General features: G+C 36.4%; 1 protein-coding gene across 2 annotated transcripts; it reads left to right on the top strand.

Moving 5' to 3' along the window:
- Window positions 1-338: 338 nt before the first annotated feature.
- Window positions 339-25,686, top strand: SIRT1 (sirtuin 1). Of its 2 annotated transcripts, XM_012658818.1 has the most exons (9): window positions 339-804; window positions 2,408-2,524; window positions 3,815-4,056; window positions 5,354-5,506; window positions 14,932-15,079; window positions 16,021-16,100; window positions 16,934-17,120; window positions 20,070-20,630; window positions 23,555-25,686. In XM_012658818.1, the coding sequence occupies exons 1-9, from the start codon at window positions 390-392 to the stop codon at window positions 23,881-23,883; spliced, it is 2,232 nt and encodes a 743-aa protein (XP_012514272.1). In that variant the 5' UTR covers window positions 339-389; the 3' UTR covers window positions 23,884-25,686. The 2 variants fall into 2 exon arrangements, with proteins under 2 accessions (XP_012514272.1, XP_012514281.1); XM_012658827.1 differs by lacking the exons at window positions 339-804; window positions 3,815-4,056.

The raw sequence follows: 25,686 nt of genomic DNA, 5'->3' as shown, positions 1-25,686 counted from the left end.
GAAGTGCGAAACAAAACTTGAGCCACCCGGGTGGTAAAGATTTGAGGTCGGTTTGCAAGAGAAGTTGAGAAACCGGCCGAGAGGAGAGTTTGGCTCCACCACACGCCGCCACAGAGGGGCGGGGCCGCGGGGAGCCAGGGCCGCGTTTCCTCCCGGACCAGGCGGAGGGAGACGCCCCGACCCCCACCCGCCACGTGACCTGCAGTGTTGTGGTTCGGCCCGCGTGGGTGGCGGGAGCGGCGGGAGCTGCAGGAAGGTGGGGGCAGCGAGGGGGCGGGTCACGTGACTGGGTTTAAATCTCCCGCAGTCGGAGCCGCGGGGGCGCCAGTGCCGCGCGCCGAGCGGGAGCAGAGGAGGCGAAGGAGGAGGGCCAGAGAGGCAGTTGAAAGATGGCGGACGAGGCGGCGCTCGCCCTTCAGCCCGGCGGCTCCCCCTCAGCGGCGGCCGAGAGGGAGGCCGCGTCGCCGCCCGCAGGGGAGCCGCTCCGCAAGAGGCCGCGGAGGGATGGTCCTGGCTTCGAACGGAGCCCGGGAGAGCCCGGTGGGGCGGGCCCCGAGCGAGAGCTGCCAGCGGCTGCGGGGGGCTGCCCGGCGGCGGCGGCGGTGCTGTGGCGGAAGGCGGAGGGGGCGGGCGGAGAGCGAGAGGCCCAGGCGACGGCGGCGGCGAGAGAAGGAGACAATGGGCCGGGCCTGCAGGGCCTATCCCGGGAGCCGCTGCCGGCCGACGACTTCTACGATGACGACGACGACGACGACGACGAGGGCGAGGAGGAGGAAGAGGCGGCAGCGGCGATTGGGTACCGAGGTGCGCAGGGCGCGGGCGGCCAAGACTGCGCATCCCCTCCTCCCTCTCTCGGGGCCCCTCCTGGCGTGGGGTCGGGGGTCTCTGGGACTGGCCGGGGGCTCAGGGCTGGATCCGCGGCGTCCTCCTCCCCTCCACGGCCCGCCGTTCGGCTGTGCGGGAGCTGCTTGCGGACTCATTCCCTTCCCTCCGTCTGCGGCCCGTCTGAGCGGCCTTGCGCTTTGCGCAGCCGCCAGGTTAAAAGGCTCTCGGAGTTGCATTAAAATAAGTTTTCTTTTCTCTTCTACTGTTTTATATTGCTTTCGTTAAAGTTTTTTTTTTTCCTTTTTTATTCTCACCCCCGCCCCCAGAACACACTTAAGTCTGCAACTTTTGGCTGTCCCGTTGATCGGCCTTTTGAGTTGCTTTTGCAAACTGACACCTGTGCAGTTTGCTTTTTTGGGGTGGGGGAGGTCTATATTTTTGAGCTTGAAGTTATAAATTTTATAAGGGCAAAGCTGTTATAAAGTCACAGCCTGCAAAATTTGAAGAACGTGTCTGTGTCTAAAGACATTATTACGCCTTCTGTGATGCAATTAATAGTGGGCATAGGAGAGTGTTAGTACTCTTAGAGTAGTTTCTGTGAATATTATTTTTTTTGCTAATCATGTTCTTAGCAGAACGGTAATGGTTTTTAGGTTAAGTATAATCTTTTTGTATATATGTAAGTCTTGAAACAAATTGACATTTTTGGTACACTGAAACAGATGTGTCATGTCCTCGAGGGTTTCATATTTTTTATCTAAGGAGTTTCTGTCCTGGGTAGGTGTGTATCTTTATCAATATTTGTGTCACATTCATTTAGTGGGCCATTTGGCCATCTGTAAAATAAAAAAAAAAGATCACAATAACTTCCACATTGGGGGCTGCATTATTAAAACAGCTCCTGATTTCAAGAAACACAGTTTAATACTGATTATTTACTTAGTAACTAATAATACCATTTAGTAGGGGAAATGAATAATGCAAAGGTGATTTAGTATGTCTAGTATTATATAAGAATTAAAAGTGGATGCTGCTGTGGTTTTATTTGAGTGACATTTTTGGGTAAGTTTCTATTTGACAGGCTTCAAGAACTCCATTATTTGTGATTGATAAAGTCAATCTAGATTACTACCTTTTCTGGTTTGATTTTTAAAAGTAGACTATTTCTAGATTTTGGATGAAACTTTTAGATTCTGGGAAGAGTTCCTAAAGATGAGGAAACTGCTTCTGAGAACATTGCAAGTTGACCTTGTAGGCATTCTTTTTTTTTTTTTTTTTTTTTTTTGAGAAAGAGTCTGCTCTGTTGCCCAGGCTGGTCTTGAACTCCTGATCTCAAGCGATCCTCCTGCCTCTGCCTCACAGAATGCTAGGGTTACAGGTGCTAGGTGAGCCTCCTTGCCTGGCCTATCCCATAGGCATTCTTTACACATGCATTATGAATGTTAAATGCTTTATTCAGTGAAAATGGTTGCATCATAACCTTTTACTGGTGTTTGTATATTTTAGATGCGGATTGTTTGAGTAGGCTTGACTTAATTTTGGTTTCTTTTGTGGGTAACCTTAGTTTTGGTTTCTTTTGCAGATAACCTTCTGTTTGGTGATGAAATTATCACTAATGGCTTTCATTCCTGTGAAAGTGACGAGGATGATAGAGCTTCACATGCAAGCTCTAGTGACTGGACGCCAAGGCCACGGATAGGTATGGCTCAGAGCTAACTGTGCAACTTTAGAGAGTAGATGCCCTTTTTTTTTTGTATTTTCTTTTATGCCAGCTTTTAATTCTCAGCCCCCTTAACCTATCGGTGAGGTGTTTTTAGGTATGTGGTAAGATTTAAGGTCAGTGTATTTTTATAAGGAAAGTCTAGTGCTTTGTCTTGCTTTTGTTTTTAAATGGCTCAGGCCCATGGGAGCTGACCTCTGCTATTTCTCAAACAGCCAGGTCCTTCTTACACCTCAGGTTCCTTTCACTTGTACCCTCTTTGTGGTGTGTTCTTCCTCCACTTAGTGTCTTCCTCACTTCCTATTTCTTAGGCTTATCACTTCTTAAGCTCTGTGTCTTGTGTGTGGTATTTGCTTGCTTTTGAGACAGGGTCTGGTCTTACTCTGTTGCCTGGGCTGGCATCCTGATAGCTCCCTGCAACCTCAAACTCTTGGGCTCAAGCAATCCTCCTGCCTTGGCCTCCCAAAGTCCTGGGATTACTGTTGTGAGCCACCACATCCAGCCTGTATCTTGTTTTTTTAATTGTCTTGTTTCCTTTGCAAGAATATAAGCTCATTGGGGGTAGGGGTTTTTGACTGACAAGTATATTACTGTTTTGTCAGTGCTAAAAAAGTGCCTGGCACATAATTTGTGCTCAGTAAATATTTGTTAAATACGTGAATGAAATGGGAAAGTATTTTGAAGTAGAGAACATTAGTAGATTTTTATACCAGAGGTATAACTATCTTGATAGTGGATCTTTTTCTTGGTTTTCACTCCTTCAAATGGCTTGACTATTTAAACATAGTGTTGATTATTATTAATAGTTCCTCTTTGGTGTCTATAGTATTATGTTTTTGGTTTTCTCAAGCTAGGAAACTGATCTGAGCAACTTGGGTAATAGAAAATTATTAATTCTCAAAACATCAAATTTGTAACCCATCTTGGGAGATCGGTTAAGATCAAAGTGAGGGTTATTACAGGAAAAATTTTACAAGAGCAGTTATGTATAGATTTTCATTTCTTTTTCCTCTCTGGTCTTAATAATAAATAGTGTGTCCTTTTGGGACTGGTAAGATGTTTTTACATTGATTTGGAGAACAGTTTTGTAAATACTTTTGTTATCAATTATGGTGTATGTTTCTAGAGTTTAACCAGAAACACTTAATTCTGGTATTAATTACTTTGGCTCTTTAAAATGTTATAGATTGCTTAATTCATAACTTCAGAAAATAAATGAGATTTTGAATTAAAGTGTGTTTGATCTAAGTCTTTTTCCCCTTAATATAGGTCCATATACTTTTGTTCAGCAACATCTTATGATTGGTACTGATCCTCGAACAATTCTTAAAGATTTACTACCAGAAACAATTCCTCCACCTGAATTGGATGATATGACACTGTGGCAGATTGTTATTAATATCCTTTCAGAACCGCCGAAAAGGAAAAAAAGAAAAGATATTAATACAATTGAAGATGCTGTGAAATTACTACAAGAGTGCAAAAAAATTATAGTTCTAACTGGAGCTGGGGTATGTAAGATGTATAAAACACTCATAAAAGAGGGAGGTGGTATATATTTTTCTTATGTCTTTTCCAAATAAGAAACGTTTTTCTGGTTTAGAAGAATTTATCCTTACATGATAATGGGTGGTTGGAAACTGCCAAAAGCTGAGTGCTGCAGCAGTTGCTAAATTATTAATAGTTTAGATTTTTAGAACCTCTCCAACAGCCTTAAAAAATGTTTGCTTCTGTTTATTTCTAGCACAGTGGGTAAGTGGAGTTAAGGGAAGAGTCTGACCTATATTATACTACATCTCCTAAAGAAGATGCAGGGAATTATAATTCTGCTTTTGTTAGGGTATGGTAGAGTCTGATGAAGAAATTGGATATTTGTTCCATCTTCATGGAGAAACCAGGGATCTAATTGGTATTCACAAGTGAAGAACTTAGCACTGGGAAGGTAACTGGTTCCTATCTTCCCTCCATTTTAAATTAAGATGATAAATTGTGGTGACTTGAAATTTTACATTTGATCCACCTTAGGGTTGCAGTTAGTTACCTAAGGCTATTGCGTAGTGTGTGTCAAATACAGAGTATGTTATATATTAGCAACCAGAGCAACTGCTGGAGTAAAATTCAGTCCTGTTTTCTGCCATTTTAAATTGTGAAAATGTGTTATGTAATCCAAATGATCATCAAGAATAGTTATGTATTGCTCACAGATGTGATTAGACAGGTTTGTTTTATTCTGAGGTCAAATTGGAGTCAACTCTGATAAAATTATGAAACAAAACAGTAACTTCTGAAATCCCTATTTGAAATGTCAGGGTTTATTTTTAGAAAAAGGATAGTATCTAACTCTATTCTTAAATAAATTAAGAATTGAAATATTATACAACATATTTTTTAATGAAAATAAATTTGGTATTCTTCAGGTAATAGAACGCTGACCATATGAAAGATTTCTTTGGAAATACTTGTCTGTCGGAAATTCCTGCCTGCTTTCTAGTTAAAATAATTGATTGAAATGGTTTACTTCCTTTCCGATCAGATTGCACTTGCTTTAATTTTTTGGTTAAATGCTTAAAGGTTTAAAATTAACCTAACTTAAAAATTCCTTATCTCCATTAAAAATTGGATATGTGGCAGATTTAATTATGTTAGTTTACTTGGGTGTTTTATTTCTGTTTGAAATTAGGGTATGGTAATATTTCTGCTCCCCGAAAGAAGTTTCAAATGAAAATCTTCCCTAATTGTATGGTGAGAGAGCTAGTTATCATAAAGGTTAAAGATTTAATTTTATGAATTATGCCATGCATATTTCAGGTATCTGTTTCATGTGGAATACCTGACTTCAGGTCAAGAGATGGTATTTATGCTCGCCTAGCAGTAGACTTCCCAGATCTTCCAGATCCTCAAGCGATGTTTGATATTGAATATTTCAGAAAAGATCCAAGACCGTTCTTCAAGTTTGCAAAGGTACTATGACCTCTTCCAGTTGTTTCTTTGGCCTCCTTTCGTGAAAAAGTGTTTTGTTCACGTATAACGCCTCTTAAGCTTACGATTCGTTGTCTAGTAAACTGGATGCTACTACTATGGTGGAGTAAGATCACTTATTACAGTTAGAATTCCCTTCCTCCCAGAGAGGACTATCATCTACTTTTCGTGTTAGGATTAAGCTTATTTTCAAAGAAGAGACGGTTTCATATTTTTTAAATTTGTACTTCTTTTATGGTCTTTATTTTGCCTGGGCTTTTTTTTTTTTTAGAGGTTTGTAGACCATATAAAAATAACATAACTCAATTTGTAGTATTTTTTTATGGGTTGTAAAGGTTATAACATCTGCTTACGTGTTTTGTAGTAGGCAGGTTTTAACACATTAGGATGTGCCTGAAAATCATTTGTGATTGGGGTGGAGAAGATTCTTAGGTTGCATTTTTGTCAGTAGATTCTAGAGGAGCCTTATTCTGCTCTGGAATGCACTGTCCAGGTCAGAAGCCATTAGCCACATGTAGCTGTTGAGTACTTGAAGTGTGTTGAGAGGTGCTGTAAATGTGGAAGACATATCAGATTTTAGACATCTAGTATGGAAAAAAATATAAAATATTTCATTAATTTTGTTTATCAGATATGAACAAATATTGATTACATGTGGAAATAATACTTTTGATACTGGGTTTAAATAAGATACATTTTGAAATTTTCACTTTTTAGATGTAGTTACTAGAAGATTTAAAATCACATGCATGGCTCACATTATATTAATATATCTATTGCATAGTTATGCTCTGGAGTATAAAGTTTAATAATGCATAATACCATGCTCAAGAGATTTTAGTCATTAGAAAACTTTTGCTTTTTTTCTGTAGTGTAGCCTTATGGAAAGAAATTATAAAATTATTGCTAAATTTGGAAGTGTATTTGAAAGGATCTTTTGTATTAGTGACTTTTTTAGTGAATCCAGAAATTAGTGAACCTAAGTTTTAAAGGGTGACCTCATCTACTTTCAAACCATGTGATGTATTTACATGACTATAGGAAAAGCTACTAATGCAGAATAAATTGTGTTAATGTAAGTTGGTGACTATCTTTAAAGAAATACAATTTTATTTCATCCAGGTGTGTGGTATATTAAATGGACATTAGAGTAAAATGGGAAAATTATATTAAAAATTCTTGGATATGATTTACTTACTAAACTGCAACTAAATTTGAAAAGTTTTCAGGAGAATTCAAGAGAATTTTGAGTCTTTCCAGCAATTAACTTGAAACTTTAAAAAGTTTTGAATTTTTTACTTCATATATCTGCAGTAATTATGGTCATCTCTATCTATCTGGCCTTTAGGGCAGACACCTGGTTCATACCTTGATTGAATAAATAAAGTTACTGGTTTTTTGCTAATTACAAAATTATGGATTTGTGAAGATAAGCTGTTTTAACCTACCAGTGCTATTTGATATTGCATGGTTTTGGAAGACCAACAAAATACCACTGAGTTAAGGTTTCTTGAATTGGAGCTAGGACACTGGCATTATAATAGCTCTAGTTAGCAGACATTGACACTTTTAGAAAACCAGCAAGTAACTAGAATTACTTTGATCTTCTGATTATAAAAGCTTGATTCATTAGTACGTTTATAAATGCTTATAGGATTTTTGCTGTAAATTCTATTTCAAGGAAATAAAACATGTTGCCAAAGCTAACTTTCTGTCAGCTTTTTTTCCACTATCCTATAAAGATCTACTTAAGTAGATACTAAATTGCCTAGTAAAGTTATAAGGTACAGTTAAATATCTAAAATTAAGAATTCTATTCTTTTGGTAGCAAATTTTTATGTATACACTTGGTAACTTGACACTTGGAAAAATGTGGTAACTGAGAATAGAAATAGCAAGTGAGAAGGATTAAATTTAGCTATCTAATATATAAAGTCCATGTGCATTTTTAGTTTACGTAACTTTAACGTGAGAATCTGCTTCTACAGATGCAGAAGCAATTCATAATTACCCTGATAAAGACAAATCCTAAGAACTTTTAAAATACATTTAATAGAAATCTAGATACTGCATAAGAGAAAATATGTGAATTTGAATATGTGAATGTGAATTATAATAAAAATGGCACAGCATTAATGTGTTATAGTGGTTGTTAACTGCTGTGTACAGGTTTTATAGTACCTGGGAAGAGAAAAGGTTAGAGAGGTCAGCATTTTTCACTTGTCTGTAATATTAAAAACACACATTTTTTATTAATAAACAAATTCAATCACTTATGAAGTGTACCATCTTCTAATCCTATTTATATGAATTTACTTTTGCTCGATGCTTTTCTCGGTTTTCACTTATGGTAAGAGCTAAATAAACCTTTATAGTTACTCATACATAATTCTCATTTATTTACTTACTTATTTGAGACAGGATCTTGCTCTGTCGTCCAGACTGGAGCGCGGTGGTGAGATCACAGCTCACTGCAACCTCTAACTCCCAGGCTCAAGTTATCCTTCCACCTCAGCCTCCTGAGTAGCTGGGACTCACAGCATGTAGAACCACACCTGGCTAATTTAAAAAAAAATTTTTTTGTAGAGATGGGGTCTTTCTGTGTTGCTCAGGCTTGTCTCAACCTTCTGGCCTCAAGCAATCCTCCCACCTCAGCCTCCTAAAGTTCTGGGGTTGCAGGTGTGAACCACCATGCCTGACCTTGTTCATTCTTCAATTCTCACATTAGGAACTGACTAAAAGAAAGCTTCTAGTTGCTAAAGTAGTACTTATTAATAACAGCTAGCAGAAACAATATGAGTTAATTGAGTCTAAAAATGAATAACTAGAAAAAGGCTTAAGGAGAAATAAGTAAGGACAAAGAATGTAGGATAGTACTCAAAAACGGAAGATGGGGAGGGTGTATAAACATTGTCATTACATTTTACTAGATTCCTAAATATTTCAAGAATAAAATACGCATATAATAACCTAAACTTTTCTACTAGTTGCTATAGTAGGCAGGCAGAAAAATGGTTTATGATTTTTGCTAGTTATGAGAGAAAACTTTTAAAATGAAGCCATGAAAACAGGCAGTATTATTGGTGAAATTTAGAAGGATAGGAAGAATTTCTACATTATGCCATTGGTTGTATATAATTATTGAGAAGAAACTTAGATTTCATTTATACTGGAAATTCCAAGTCATGGAGAGGCGTGTAAAAGACGTTAGTGAGTGTTAAAGCAGTCTCTTAAGCATGGCACTATTAACATTTTGAGCTGGGTAATTCTTTGCTGTGGGGAGCTTTCCTGTGCTTTGTAGGTTGTTTGGCAGTATCCCTGGCTTCTACCCACTAAGTGGCATTAGCACCCCTACCCCAGTCCTTAGAATTAGAAATGTCTTCAGACATTGCAGAATGCCCTTGCAAAATTGTTCACTGAGTACTGTATATTGCAGTATGCCTAGCTGTGGTACTACTTTGCATTCTTGTACACAAGAAGAATTAAGGCCCATTTTAAAGCTATATAGCCATGTTCGGAGCCATGTTCTTACTCTTTTACATAATAAGGCCTAAAATTGATAACGAGTTGTGGTGATGGTTCTCAGAAGCCTAAAATAAAGTCATTGATGCTGATAAAAATGAGAGATTGTATTTAGAGTCAATGAGGTGAAACTGAATTAGGATATATAAAATACTTCTTTTTTTAAAGGACTGTATTCAAAGAGAAGTTGCTATCCCATATTGAATACATTGATTATTCTTCCCCTAAAGTGATTAAAATCCAAGAAAATATGGAGGGAGAAATATGAACTGAATTCTTATGAACTTAAATCCAAAAATGTATCTTTATACTTATTCAAAAAATTACTGATAATGTGCAAACATACCAGATTTAGTTACAAAGCTCATTACCTAAAAAAAAAAAAATCAAAGAATGCAAGCAGAAAGGAAAAAAATAGTAGTCACAGTCCCATTTACTTGAAGATAATGTGTTAATAAGTTTTTTTACTGAATACTTTCTAATGGTCATATAATGTTCATTAAGTGGGGTACTGTAATACTCCCTCAAGTGTGCATTCTGAATGTGCAGTTATTCATTCGGATATATAAATAGTGTTGGTATGATTGTCCTTTTTTGGTATGTCTCCAGTGTTCTTAGGATAAATTTCTGAAAGCGAAATTGCTAGTTTCCTTTTTAAGGCTCCTGATACGTTTTGCCTTATTGTAACCTGGAAAGGTTTGAAATAAAATAGACTCCCATCAGAAGTACATGAGAAGGCTGATTTAGCATGCACTACCCCCGCCTCCCCGAAAACTGCAAAGACTGCAGAATACATTATTAGCATTAAAATATTTTTTAAGAGGCATGTATCTATATCTCTAGCTAGCTAGTTTAAAAAGAAATTCAGACAGTACACATGAAGTGTTAGCTTCTTCCTTCAGTTTTCCCTATCCCTAATCTGTCTCCGTAAAGGTTATCATGGTAAAGCTTTTTCTTGGGTTTCTTTCTGTGTAAAAAATCTGTTTGTGTTGGCGTGGGAGAGGGATGTTAGCTTAAGTTTTAAGTAAATACTTAAAAAATGATTACCAGCAGAATTAAACACCCTGTTTTCTATCTTGCTTTTTTTAACCACATAATAATCTTGGAAAAACTTTCATTATGGCACTTAGCAGATATACCTCATTTTTAAAAGAAGGCTGAATAATATTGTATTTTATAGTTGTACCACATGTATTTAATCCAGTCTCCTGTTAACAGGCATCTAGGGTTTTGTTTTTTTTAAAATCTAGGATTGTTTTTAAGACAATTTAAAAACTCGAATAGGTAAAATATTAGCATCTTATTAGTGTTTGGTTTTTATCAATGTGGATGACTACTTTTCACTACTGGCCATTTGTGTATCTTTAAATTGCCTCTGTTCTTAGCCATTTTTCCCTATTTCCACGCTTTTCATAGTGATTTGTGGGTGTATTATATACCCTTTTTTTAAAAAAAATTTACTTTAAAAAATTTTTTTCTATATTTTTTGTTTTTATGGATACGTAATAGTTGTACATACATTATATATTCTTGACAAGTGTTTTTGTTTTAGTCTTACTGGAATTCCAGCCTCCAATAAGCCCATGAAGGTGAGCAAAATGAGATGTATTTACTAGACTAGTTTTACTCAATTAGACTAGTTTGCAATACCTAATAGAAATGGTGCTTAGCCTAAAAGAAAGATAGAAAACTTGAGGCTGAGGGATCAAAAATTGAAAAGGCAAAAAGTATTGCATAGTGGTTAAGAGCTGGGCTTCATATCAGACCTGGGTTTGAATGATAGCTCTGCTGCTTACTGGCTCTTGTGACTAAAAATGGCAAGGTACTTCTGTGCTTTGGTTTTTTTTCATCTGCATAATAGGGGTATATATGCCTACAGTAGGATTAGTAAACTTTTTCTGTAAAGGGCCAGGTAGTAAATAAATACACGGCCTGCTTTTTGGAGTGCGTAGGGTCTCTGTCATATGTTCTTTATTTTCCTTTATTTATAACCCTTTAAAAATGTAAAACCCAGCTCTCTGCCTTGTCTACAGCATTATAATAAATAAAAGTTCCAGTGTTATGCTTTGTACATACTAAAAGTTCATTAAGTGGTAACTAATAGTTTTAACTAATTGAAATTCTCTTGTGTTAAGTTAATACAGAGATTGGCATACCATGGCCTCAGTCCAAATGCGGCCCACTGTCTATTGTACAGCCTGTGAGCTAAGAATTAATTGTATGTATTTACAGTGTCTACAGTATGATGTTTTGATATGCATATACATTATGGAATGGTTAAATAAAGCTAATTAACATTCATTACTTCACATATTTTTTTTGTGGTGAGAACATTTGAAATGTACTCTTAGCAATTTTCAAGTATACAATATGTCGTTAACTATAGTCAGCAATAGAGCTCCTGAACTTGCTGTCTGAGATTTTGTGTCCTTTGACTAACATATCCCCAATCCCACCGTTCCAGTTAAGAATTAATTTTTAAATGGCTGGGAAAAAAATCAAAAGAATAATATTTCATGGCATGTGAATATTATATGAATTTCTAATGGCAGTGTCCGTAAATACAAAGTTTCACTGGAGTACAGCCATGCTTATTCATTTGTATGTTGTCTATAGCTGCTTTTGCACTACAGTTTCAGAGCTCAGTAGTTGAGACAGAAAGACCATATGGCCTACAAAGCCTAAAATATTTATTATCTGGTGGCCCTGTGTAGAAAAATTGTGCTGACCCATGGGTTCCTAAGGGAACTCGACTTTTTTTTAAATACAGTTGAATTTGCCAGGTGACCAACTTTAATTTATTAGTTAATAATAAGTGTTGATTAATCAAGATATTGAGTAGTTTATTCAAGTATGGTTTTGTTGAATGAATGAAACAAGATAGGGATTATGAAGATTCTCCTTACCAGGATTGTTCTGTTTCACTTCTCTTTTTGACAGCATGGGGAATTTAGGTTCTAGTTTCTTACCAACTCTACTTACTGCCTCCCTTTCCTATATAGGAGGAGGTGGATATATTAGCAAATACTGACATCTGTAAAACCTTTTAATGTGTTGTTTTTTTTTTCCCTCCCTTTCTTCTTTGGTATGGGATCTCATTTTCCAGGCTGGAGTGCAGGTGCGATCATAGCACACTTTAGCTTTGAACTCTTGGGCTTAAGTGATCCTCCTGCCTCAGCCTCCTGACTAGCTGGGACTACAGGCACACACCACCTCGCCTGGCTTTTCAATTTTAAGAAGCTGCAAGTATACCCCTGCCTTTGACTGGAGTCATTTATTTGTATTGCTAGAAATTTGGGGAAGAAAGAAAGCATTAGCATCCCTGGAGGAAAGCCATTATTTCTGTAGGAAACTTCACTGTTGCGGATAGTTTTAAGCTTCAGTTTTGACCACATTGGTTGCCTGTGGCCAATTCCTGGATTATTTAAATGTTTCCAGACAGGGCTATGTGGAAGCAGGGTTTGTTTTTATAGTGTTGTGAGCCTTTTGTTCCAGCTCTGCTTCCACTCTTAATCTATAAGGATCCCTATGACAATAACAGAATGACCCAGCCTTCATGATTGGTTCCTTAAAAGGGCTTTAGGATGTTCACATCTGGGATGGCCTGTCTTGCTTAGAGCAGGGCTAGCATGTCACACTTCCAACATGGAAGAATTAATTTATATTCTGTTTGTAAATTGTATTCCCAGCCATGTGTTTTTTAGCAAACTGTTCATGTTAACAGCCTGACTTAGAGTGATTTCTATTAAAATAGTCCTTCCAGAGTAATTTTTTAAAAATTTCAGATTATATCCTTAAGTTTGAACACTACATTTAAATCTAATAGTTTAAATTTAAATGGTCTACTTCATACTTGACAGAAAATAGACAAAGTTAAGACTCAAATTCTTCAGATTCTCATAACATAAAATATAGGGTCATAAAACAAAAAAGTCCTTCATGAGGTATGTCCAACTACAGGCATTTATTTGTAACTTTAGGCACTAAACTACCTTGAATTGTTACACGTTGGGCATGAAGGGAAACTGGAGTGGGAAACTAAATCTAGTGTCCCATGCATCTTTGTGTTTCTTACCCTCCCCTTTAAAAAGGACTGAGAGTGGATGCGCAAGGCACACAGTTAAAGGAGGGTGGAGCCTTGGTACTTACTCTTGCTTCTTGACCCGGGAGTTAGTCATTCTTGTTCTGTGTTTGGCATGCTGTTATCACATTCCTTACTACTTTAGATCCTATTTTATCTGTTCCCTAGCATATTCTAATATTGGTAAAACACTCTAAAAGCTATTTCCAGAAGGAGCTTTAGGTAAGACACTATATACAAATGTACTGGAACAAAGCATCCTGGGAAGAAAACAGTGGTTGGTCTAGCACAACTCAATTTCCAAAACATAATGTGGCTTTTGATCTTCTATAAACATTGACTTTAATAAGCTTTTCCCATGCTGCTTTTCCCTATATGCACTGTTTCTTAAAATTGTGAAGAATTATTCCTGTAATTTATTTATGATAAACATTTGAATGTAAGGCAGAATTTTTGGATTTTTGTATAATAGATTTTTAGCAACATATGGGCATGTACATGATAGTTGTTATCATGGGATTAGCTTATTATTAAGTTTTACCCAGAAAGTATCCTGTTTGGGTGCTAGTTTTTTGTTTGAAATATTTAATAGGTAAAAAGTAAAGTCATCTCTAATCTCTTCATTAAACTTTTTTGTAAAATGTCAGAAGTGAAAGTTCCCCTACCTCTGTTTACAGCTTATTTATATCCTTCCTGACTTGATTGTTTATATGGACATGTCTATATACATGTGCATATAATTTCCATTTTTTCTTAGTAACAATAACAAGACAAACTATACACTCTGGTGACTAATTTGGCTTTTTTACGTATGTCATGAACCATTTTCCAAGTCAGTGCGTCTAGATCTCCCTCATTGTTTTTAATGGCTGCATACTCCACTATTATGGATGTACCATATTTATACAACCAGTTCCCTGTTGATGGACATGTGGTTGTGTCTAGTTTTTTTGCTAGCATTATGATAGGTTAGTGCCTGTAACGAATGGTAAGGAAGTTAAGTAGATGACACTACTACTACTTTAAAGAAAAAAGTAGAGAAGAAACTTCCTTCACCATAGTCACTTACTAAATGAAAATTTAATAAAAACACTGTCAAAAGTTGAGAGGACCAAAATTGATACTTTTTCTCTGATCTTTTTGCCATGTGTATATCTGAATTCTTTGTTTTTAAAGAAGAAACAACATTGAAGCATTATTTGGGGGGAAAAACACACACACAAAATCCAGCAACTCAGCATTCATGAGCAACTCTATACTATACCAGTATGTGCCTGTGCAGTGGAAGGAAAACAATTTTGGTAAGGAATTAAAACTTTAGCTTTGAACTTCCAACTTCCAGGTTGATATTTATAATGAATGATAAATCAAAAAAATTTTTTTTAATATTCTTATATTGACAGTGCCTTTTTTTAACAAGAAAATAGTCAGTGTACCTTTGATCTCTGTAATTTCAGTTTAAACTTTTCCCTTTTTTCCTGAATTTGCAGCCAATACAAATTAGAAATCCTAAGGTGTGTATTACTTTTATTAAAATTTCTATTAACATTTATTGGAGATGTTTATGGGGCCAACTTTATCCTTTTCTTCAAGGGGCCAAGTATGCTAATCGCTGAGTTTTATACATATAACAGCAACAGTCCTTTTGTAGGTGTGTGTTGCATCCATCTACATGCTTTAAAATGCTCATGTATTTCGATTCTTATACATGGGGGATTATTATTGGTAGTTTTTTGTTAACCTAAATGTACGCTATGTGTTATAGTTATTAATGTAAACTTTTTCTACCTTTTGCATTATATAGGAAATATATCCTGGACAATTCCAACCATCTCTCTGTCACAAATTCATAGCCTTGTCAGATAAGGAAGGAAAACTACTTCGCAACTATACTCAGAACATAGATACGCTGGAACAGGTTGCAGGAATCCAAAGGATAATTCAATGTCATGGTTAGTAAACTTCTGAATGGCTTTCAGTAATTTATTTATTTAGTTTTGTAGGAAACTAAATCAGGATTAGAAAGCAGACTGCTGTCCAGGAATGGAGATTAAGGATTACTATTTAATCATGTTATCTGATTAATTATAGATAACCTCAGGGGAAAGTAGGATGCAAAAATAATAAAACCAGAAGTATTGACCTTCACACTTAATTATATAAAACATAAGATTAATGTGCTTTTGGATTTCAGAAGACATTGAAGTTGCCTGCCATTCATATTTTAAATAATCTTTGCTGATTACAAAAGTTAATCCTGGCTATGTGTGAAGAAATGTGACATCTTTAGGAAACCAAAGGACATGGATAGTTGAGATGTACAGGATTCAGAAATTCAGAAGACTTTTAATCTAAAAGAACAAATATGAACAGGCCATTTGTTACATATATAAAGTGTTTCTAAAACACAGTTGTTAAGCTGGGCAAGATGGCTTGTGCTTGTAGTCCCAGCTACTCAGGAGACGGAGGCAGGAGGATTGCTTGAACCTAGGAGTTTGAGATCAGTTTGGGCAACACAGTGAGACCCTGTCTCTAAAAAAAAAGAAAGGAAAAGAAAAAATTTAAAAGTTAAAAAAAAAGCACAACCGTTGAACTAAGGTAATACAATTGGAACCTTCCAACTCTACAGATTTTTAGCCCTGGAGGAGTTTATTTGATTGAAAAAAGTAGCTTTAGAAGTTATCATTTATCAATGTCTCATTAATTGAGGAATTCTCTACATATTTATGTATATAAATATTTTAATTCTTTATCCCCTAGATTCTCCTGTAGAGTCTCTGAAAAACCTTAAAACTCTCTAACTTTTCTAGCATCAAACTTGATAACCTTTGTGTTATGTTCAAGAAATGGCAATATTCGTTTAATAAAACATTTATATATTGGTTGTTTTTAGGTTCCTTTGCAACAGCATCTTGCCTGATTTGTAAATACAAAGTTGACTGTGAAGCTGTACGAGGAGATATTTTTAATCAGGTAATCCATCACCCGTATTTTAGGAATTGTGCACATTTCTGATGTGCCTTCTTTTGCCTCCAAATCCTTTTTCCCCCCCAAAAGTAATTGTGTAGGACAGAAAGTGTTAGTATTGAGAATGCTGGTGAAATACACAACAACCTTTGAATACCTTAGAAAACATTGCTCTGTGTCTCTTAAAATGATGAAATTGGCTTCTTAGTATCTAAATTTAAAATAAAAAGCCAGGTCATAAGTGAGGTGTTGCTACATTAATTTTTCTCCTTCCTTTAAGCCCTTTTAGTGCCTGGCAGAGTCAGGAATCTTAAATTAGTTGTGGTAATCCTTTAAAACTTTAAAAAAATGATTGTAAGAATATTTCACACATGCTCACTGCTAAAAAATATAGGAAAATATGGCAGAAAATATTATCTAGAAATATGTCCTGTGTGTTTAGCTATATGTTTAGTTAATCATACAATGATGAGAGAAAAAGGTAGAATATTAAAATGGAGTCATTGTATTTTACAAACTTTTTTTTAAAGGATTGGGTCCCATTTTGTCAGTGTATAAACATTGTGGTTTTCCTCTTAATACATGATGGACTTTTGAATGTCAAGTGTACTTCTAGGTAGATATAACAACATAGTGTTTAATTGTATATTAATAAACTGTCTTTGACAGTTGACATATGGATTGTGTCCAGTTTTCCCTGCTGTTTATCCATATCCACAGCTTTTCTGTCTTCTTTGATAATTCTGAAACTGTATTCATAGAAGTGTAGAAACGTTGATTGTTTCTAACTTGTGCTTTCCCTTTGCTTCCCCATCTCAATCAAAATCTGGAACATGCAGATAGTTCCTAGATGTCCTAGGTGCCCAGCTGATGAACCACTTGCTATCATGAAACCAGAGATTGTCTTTTTTGGTGAAAATTTACCAGAACAGTTTCATAGAGCCATGAAATATGACAAAGACGAAGTTGATCTCCTTATTGTTATTGGGTCATCCCTGAAAGTAAGACCAGTAGCACTAATTCCAAGTAAGTTGGTGATGGTTTTTGGAGAACATTTCTGTATGTAGTGCTATGAGTGGTATTAGGTTATTAAGTATGAAATGTCTGATTTCCTTAAGTACTAAATTTGACGGTTGATATCTCTGACATTTCACTTTAACACTTTTTTTTTTTTTTTTTTTAATTGTGAAGGTACATCCTCAGTCTTTCAAAATGCACATTTTGGCTTGTGATTATCTGTCAAATTTTTTTTAGAGCAATTTTTGTGAAACGGATAAGTCAAAAATTCGTGTTACTTTTGAATCTGAGTTTTGTTGTGGAACCAATGCAGAGCAGACAGCTCAAAATATCAAGAAGTGTTTGGGAAGGATGTGGCTAATGAACATGCACAGCACGTTGATGGTTTCAGAAGTTCTGTTCTGGTGATAAAATGAGCCACATGGGTGACCTGAGACCAAGGTGGATAATGATGCACTGAAAGCTGTAGCAGAAGCGAATCCATCTCAACCCACATGTGAATTAGCAAGGTTGAGTGTTACCATTCCAACAATAGTGGACCATTTGAAACATATGGGCAAGGTAAAGAAGCTAGATAGATGGGTTCCACATGAACTAAATGAGCATCAGAAGAGAAATCATCTCAAGCTTGCCTTTCTTTGCTGTCACAACATAAAGGCGAACCATTTCTACGCTGTATTTTACACATGATGAAACATGGATTCTTTTTGATAATCTCAAGCGTTTGGCACAATGGTTGTATAAAAATGAAGTGCCAAAACACAATCCAAAACTGAATATTCATCCAAAAAAGCTAATGGTGTCTGTTTGGTGGTCCAGTGCCAGTATTATCAACTACAGCTTCATGAAACCAGGTTAATTGATTACAGTGGATGTCTGCTGGACAGTTGGACGAAATGATGAGGATGCTTGTAATTAAGCATCCAAGATTAGTCAACAGAGACAGGCCAATCCTCTTGCAAGACAGTGTTTAACCACATATGGCACAAACAATGCTGCTCAAACTACAGAGGCTGGACTTGGAAACTCACCAGACCTTGCACCAACTGACTGCCACTTCTTCTAGGCTTTGGACCACTTCTTGCAAGGAAAAACATCGAATTCTCAACAAGTTGTGGAAAATGCCATTCATGATTTCATTGCCACCTGCTCTCCAGGCTTCTTCGTGGCTGGCATAAACAAGCTACAGTTAAGATGGCAAAATTGTGTTGATAGTTTAGGTGCATATTTTGATTAATTGTACTGCTTCTTGTTTGCGATATAATAAATACACTTTTGATTCAAAATCAGACATTTTATATTTAATGACCTAATATACACCCCTTATGCTCTTACTGTATAAGAGGAGTGAAGAGCTAAACATTATTTTTAAATTTTTTAAATTTTTAATTTTTTTCAATAGAGATGAGGTCTCACTATGTTGCTTAAGATACACTCAAATTCCTGGGCTCGAGGGATCCTCCCACCTCAGGCTCCTCAGTAGCTGGGACTCCAGATGCATGCCACTGTGCATGGCTAAACTTTGTTTTTTAGGTTGTGTTCTTTATGAAGATTGGTGAATCCGACATTTTGTTGAGGGTGGAGGGTTATCAAAACATAAGTAATGTCAAATTTTAATTCTAATTTATATAAAAAGATGAAGGGAAACTGTTCAACTTAGACTTTTTAATGAGATGTGCTTTTAATGAGGCAGGGGTTAGCTTCAGTGAATTTATGAAATAGTCCTTAATCCATGTATTTTTTAATATGATTACAGTTATTGATCTTTCAAATTTAATTGATTTCAAATCCAGTAAGTTCAAATGTATAGGTTGATAAAGGTGTTACATACTCATATAAGGTGGGATTTGGGGGCTCAAAATTGTTGGTTCATTCTTGTAGTAACAACAACCAGCCATGTCATAATGGTGGTATGTGGATCTAGCTTACCCACAAGGGTGTGTATATAAAAATGCTCACATACAATTTACGTCCCTGTTATTCTCAGGAAAATTTCTTCATCGTATGTTTTCATACTACTTCCCCCACCCACCCCCTGCAAGCCCCTGAGGAATCAAAGGAGGAGATGAGAGAGCTCTTTCATTTGCATCAGATGTGTCCTTTCATAAGTGAGGGCAGGAGGAGAGGTGACAATATCAGATCCCTATCCAGAGAATTAAAGCCCTACGTCAGCATTCAGTAGGCAGCCAGAGTAAACAGTTTGAGGAAAGGTGGAGTCAGATTTTCCAATTCTGTATCTGTCTCATCCGGTGGCTTTAGCAGTTAACTCAGTCTTCCCTAATTAGCTGTGAAACTCTGTTAAAGTAGTATATAGGACAATTGGTAATTAAATGAAACATAAAAATATAATATGGAAGTTCCTTTATTTCTGAATTTTTTTTTCTTTTTAAAGCTAATTCAAAGGCATTTTCTGCCATAAAAGTTTTTTGTGGGATAGTATAATAGTGTGTCGGTGATAGGCAAGGATTATTTTTTTAAAATGTGAAACACAGGTTTATAATAGTATACAACAGATTTTTATCACTTTTCACCTTTATATCAGGAGCTACTTCAGTAGAATGAAAACTAACATACATGTGCCAAGAATTCTTCTACGCACTTGATGTATTAGTTAGTTCATCCTCACCACAACCTTATGGGAAAGTATCGTTATTATCTCCATTCCACAGACCAGGAAACTGAGGTACAGAGTGGAAAAATTCTGAGAAGATTGCTCAGAGGTAACCATGTGACAGGAATAGAACCTGACATTTTATAAAAGATGCTTAACTGTTCATCTGTTTACTAGATAGCTTAATGAAATGTATTGGCTTGGTTAAGTATTATAATGTGGAGGATTTCTTTTTTGGTATTTGGAGCTCAAGTCTTTGTTAGATTTTTACATGGTGTATTTGTTGTGGCTTTATTAGCTAGCTTCCCCTCCCTCTTTCTAACTCTTATTTTTCACCCTCTTTTTAGGTTCCATACCCCATGAAGTGCCTCAGATATTAATTAATAGAGAACCTTTGCCTCATCTGCATTTTGATGTAGAGCTTCTTGGAGACTGTGATGTCATAATTAATGAATTGTGTCATAGGTTAGGTGGTGAATATGCCAAACTTTGCTGTAACCCTGTAAAGCTTTCAGAAATTACTGAAAAACCTCCACGAACACAAAAAGAGTTGGCTCATTTGTCAGAGTTGCCACCCACACCTCTTCATATTTCAGAAGACTCAAGTTCACCAGAAAGAACTTCACCACCAGATACTTCAGTGATTGTTACAAGTTTAGACCAAGCAACTAAGAGTAATGTTGATGATTTAGATGTGTCCCAAACAAAAGGTTGTATGGAAGAAAAATCACAGGAAGTACAGACTTCTAGGAATATTGAAAGTTTTGCTGAACAGTTGGAAAATTCGGATTTGAAGAATGTTAGTTCAAATACTGGGAAGAAAAATGAAAGAACTTCAGTTGCTGAAACAGTGAGAAAGTGCTGGCCCAGTAGACTTGCAAAGGAACAGATCAGTAAGCGGCTTGATGGTAAGAAAGGCCTTTGAACCATTTTGAAAGTATAATAATTGTAACAAAATATTTTCAAGAAATTAGCAATTTTGGCAGGTTAGTGGATAGGGTAGCTTTATAGCTAAATGGAACAGTTGATTTTGTTTAGATGAATTGTAAAGTTCATAATTTAAGTTAGAGAAAGGTAAAGCAGGTAGTATCTTACATAATATGGGGAAGAAAGTGTTTAAATATTCTGTATGTTGTGCTTCTCTAGGGGATGGCAAGATAATTGAATCAAGAGTGGGTTGATACTGAGTGCTCTGCCATTGTCTGGGTGAGAGCTTTAGCTGGTAGAAATGATGACAGATTTGAGTGCTTACTGTGGGTCAGCTGCTTTATATACATTATCTGATTTTAATCTCATGAGGTGTAAGAACTAGTATTACTTCTCTGCTACAGATGGGAAAACTGAGGACCATAGTGGTTAAGTACCTCATGTAAGGTAACCACTAGGAAGTGGAAGAGCCAGATTAGATTCCAGGTCTATTCTCAGAGCCTGTCTTAACCACTGTTATGTGTTGTCTCAGAACTAGCAATCATCTTTGATTCCCCTCCACTGAGTGAGAATAACACCCACCCTGTTTTGACACATGCAAAGTCTTTGTCAATTAGTGTTAATTGACATAGGTGATACCATTTTCTACTTCTTTGGAAATTGATGTCTAAGTCCAAGCAGCACATATGGTGAAAAATCCCGATTTAATCAATGTTAAAAAAAAAAAAAAAAAAGCCACACATGCTTTTGCTTAGCTATAACAGTCTTGCACAACTTAGATGGTTAAGTCTCATTCCATTTACCATACTTCGTGAAAACTGACAAATTAAGTGTTACAATCATTTGCTGTAAGTAAATTTTAGTTCAGTTGAATAAGCCTTTGGGCCTTTTCCATACCAAGCAGTGTAGTAAATTCTGGAGACACTACGATTAACCAAATGTTTGTAATTTTTTTCTTCTTTTTTTAAGAGACAAAGTCTCACTCTGTCACCAAACGACCAACTAGCTCACTGCAACATCCACCTCCTGCACTCAAGCCATCTTCCTGCCTCAACCTCCCAAGTAGCTGGGATTACAGGCGCACACTATGCCTGGCTTTAATGTTTGCCTATAATTATAAAAATAAATGATAAATATTCACTAATATTTTTTAGTAGAGGTGCTGCTGAAACAGAACAAAGTACTTTATTATTTTGAACAAAAACACCACCCAAAAGATAGATTCTACTTTGAGATTAGATTATAGAAGGCTTCTAAAAAGCCTATCTTCTTAAAAAGTAGGGACTTGGAAAAGTCTTTCCAAAGAAAACTAGAAAAAGCATAGTAGAATGTTTATGTTTGCAAACGTGGCAGAAGTCAGAATTAGAAAAATTACTACTGGTTTAGTCGGGTGATGTAAGTCTCTACCATATGCAAGGTCTACCTATGCATTGAAGACGTGCACTGGGAATTTTCCTTGAGTATCTGTTGACAGATGTGTCAAACATGCAAAACACTTCGCTCCAGGAAACAGTATTAGATTTATTTTGAAGTTAGATCTGCATTGCCTCAGCTTCATCTTAGGCAGTTATTTAATCTCTCAGTTTCTTAATCTGTAAAAGGGGGACAAAATAGCACATACCTTTATAGAATTTTAAGAATCTAAAAAGATAACATGTAAAAAGTGTAAAATTGTAGCTGTTAAAACCAAATGACCACTAGACTTCCCTCATTTTAGGTAGCTGCAGTTATCACCTATTTCTACTTCTGTCTGTCAGGTCAAGGCTAAAAAGGAGGAAGTGGGAGCACAGATGAGGTCAACTTTTAATCTGTCTTGATGGTGCCAGGTAGAGGGCAAAAACATAGGTGTCGGGTACTTGAGCTGAGAAATAGATTATTCAGTTCTTTGGGGGAGGGGTCAGGGCAGAACGAAACGTTTTTTGGCAGCATGAGTCAAAACTACAGAAAGAAAAGTGCAGGACAACCATATGCTGGGACCCCTTAAGGGACTGAGTGAAGCAGGGCACCATGGTGTGGGCCTGTAGTCCCAGCTACTCTGGAGGCTAAGGCAGGAGGATCGCGTGAGCCCAGGAGTTTGAGTCCAGCCTGGGCAACATAGCGGGACCCCTGTCTCTTAAAAAAAAAAAAAAAGAAAAAAGACTGGGTGTGATTCAAAGAAGATAGCCCAATTAGAAGTGCCAGGTGGGGTCATCTGTTAGGCACTGGAATACAAGTACCTGACTCTGAGCTCCAACTATGCAAATTAATACTGGTGTCTTCGAAAACTGAAGAAGGGTATTGTGTATTCTCTTGTAAAAGAGAAGTGGTTTTCTTACTGTAATTTGTAGTGGTCTTGCGAAATCAATTCTGTGGGTTCAGATGGAATTGTCAAACAATAATGGGTTGTGTCAGAGTGAGAACTGGGTCATGATGCAGTGTAAAAAAGTATGAGAGACACATTGGAGTGAAACTTACATATGCTAAGTATTTGGAGTGACACACCATCTACCAATAAACAGATGTAAGTTAGGGGCTACTTGTGAATTCAAGGCTAAATAACCTTCCATCATTAATTTTTAGGGATCTTACTCTTTCACTTAAAAGCAAATTTGACCATGCTGGGATTGATTCAGTGTGCTGTAGACTTTAAGAGATGTATTAGTATTCATGGATTAAACTGACATTTCAGAGGAGTTCTTTAAAGTGTCTTAGAGGAGGAGTTCTTGACCTGGGTCCATGGCTTGAGGAGAGGAGGAGGCATTGTGGTCTCCCAGTTGTTGTTAAAGGACACTAATAGTAACAGCCTCTCTTAAGGATACATACAAAAGGCGGAGCTAGAACCTACACTAATTCCAGACTGCTCAATCAGACTGAGTTAGTCTTTGAAAACTGAAAATAACGTCTCTGTTTCCCTACTGTATTACAGGTAATCAGTATCTGTTTTTACCACCAAATCGTTATATTTTCCATGGCGCTGAGGTATATTCAGACTCTGAAGATGATGTCTTATCCTCTAGTTCTTGTGGCAGTAATAGTGATAGTGGAACATGCCAGAGTCCAAGTTTAGAAGAACCCATTGAGGATGAAAGTGAAATTGAAGAATTCTACAATGGCTTAGAAGATGAGCCTGGTGTTCCAGAGAGAGCTGGAGGAACTGGACTGGGGGCTGATGGAGGTGATCCAGAGGCAGTTAATGAAGCTGTATCTGTGAAACAGGAAGTAATAGACATGAACTATCCGTCAAACAAATCATAGTGTAATAATTGTCCAGGTACAGGAATTGTTCTACCAGCATTAGGAACTTTAGCATGTCAAAATGAATGTTTACTTGTGAACTCAATAGAGCAAGAAAACCAGAAAGGTGTAATATTTATAGACTGGTAAAATCGATTGTTTTTTCATGAATAATTTTTAACTTCATTATTTCTGTACTTGTACAAACTCAACACTAACTTTTTTTTAAAAGAAAGGTACTAAGTATCTTTAATCAGCTGTTGGTCAAGACTTTAACTTTCTTTTAAAGGTTCATTTGTATGATACATTCATATGTGTATATATATTTTTTGGTTTTTGCCTAGTGAGTTTCAACATTTTAAAGTTTTCAAAAAGCCATTGGAATGTTAAATTAATGTAAAGGGAACAGCTTATCTAGACCAAAGAATGGTATTTTCACTTTTCTTTGTAACATTGAATGGTTTCAAGTCCTCAAAATCTCTGTTCTGCTAAACTTTTGATTCTTTAGCACAATTACTTATTTTTAAACACTGGCATTTTTCCAAAACTTGTGGCAGCTAACTTTTCTAAAATTCAAATGACATGCAACATGAGTAGAAGGAAGTCAACAATATGTGGGAGAGCACTTAGTTGTCTTTACTTTTTAAAGTGAGACTTGGTGCTAAGAGGTTCAGGATTATTGTATTTATTGTTCAAATGAAGATGGCTTTTGTACTTCCTGCAGACATGTAGTAATGTCTATATTGGCTCATAAAATTTTAATCTGAGAAACAAACAAATGCTTTGGAAATGTTTCAGTTGCTTTAGAAACAATAGTGCCTGCCTGGATCCCCTTAGTTTGAAAATATTTGCCATTGCTGTTTAAATACCTATCACTGTGGTGAAGCTTGCATTGATCCTTTTCCACAAGTATTAAACTGCCAAGATGTGAATATGCAAAGCCTTTTGGAATCTATAATAATGGTACTTCTACTGGGGAGAGTGTAATATTTTGGACTGCTGTTTTTCCATTAATGAGGAGAGCAACAGGCCCCTGATTACAGTTCCAAAGTAATAAGATGTTAATTATAACTCAGCCAGAAAGTACATGTCTCCTATTGGGAGGATTTGGTGTAGTAAATACTAAACTGCTAGCCTAGTATTATGGAGATGAACATGATGTAATTTGCAATAGCAGAATAGTTAATGAATGAAACTATTTCTTATAACTTATGTTTATTTTGAAAGTTTAGCCTGCCTTAAAACTAGAGATCAACTTTCTCAGCTATGAAAGCTGCTTCTAGCCTTTCAAAAAAGTTCATACTTTGTAAAATTGCACAGTAAGCATTTATTTGCCAGGCCTTTTTTGAACATTATTCTCAAATTATAAAGTATTCCTATGTTGCTTTAATATTTATTACAATAAAAAGGGTTTGAAGTATAGCTGTTCTTTAGGCATAAAATACCCAGCTAGGACCATTACTGCCAGACAGAAAAAAAATCATTGAATGGCCATTTCCCTACCTAAAAGATGTCTCAATCTGAATTTATTTGGCTACACTAAAGAATGCAGTATATTTAGTTTTCCATTTGCATGATGTGTTTGTGCTATAGATGATATTTTAAATTGAAAAATTTGTTTTAAATTATTTTTACAGTGAAGACTGTTTTCAGCTTTTTATATTGTACATAGTCTTTTATGTAATCTACTGGCATATGTTTTGTAGACTGTTTAATGACTGGATATCTTCCTCCAACTTTTGAAATACAAAACCAGTGTTTTATACTTGTACACTGTTTTAAAGTCTATTAAAATTGTCATTTGACTTTTTTTCTGTTAACTTA

The sequence above is a fragment of the Propithecus coquereli genome, unplaced genomic scaffold (assembly GCF_000956105.1).
Source record: "Propithecus coquereli isolate 6110/MARCELLA unplaced genomic scaffold, Pcoq_1.0 Scaffold117, whole genome shotgun sequence".
NCBI classification, from domain to species: Eukaryota; Metazoa; Chordata; class Mammalia; order Primates; family Indriidae; genus Propithecus; species Propithecus coquereli.
This window is presented reverse-complemented; position numbering and strand designations above follow the sequence as displayed.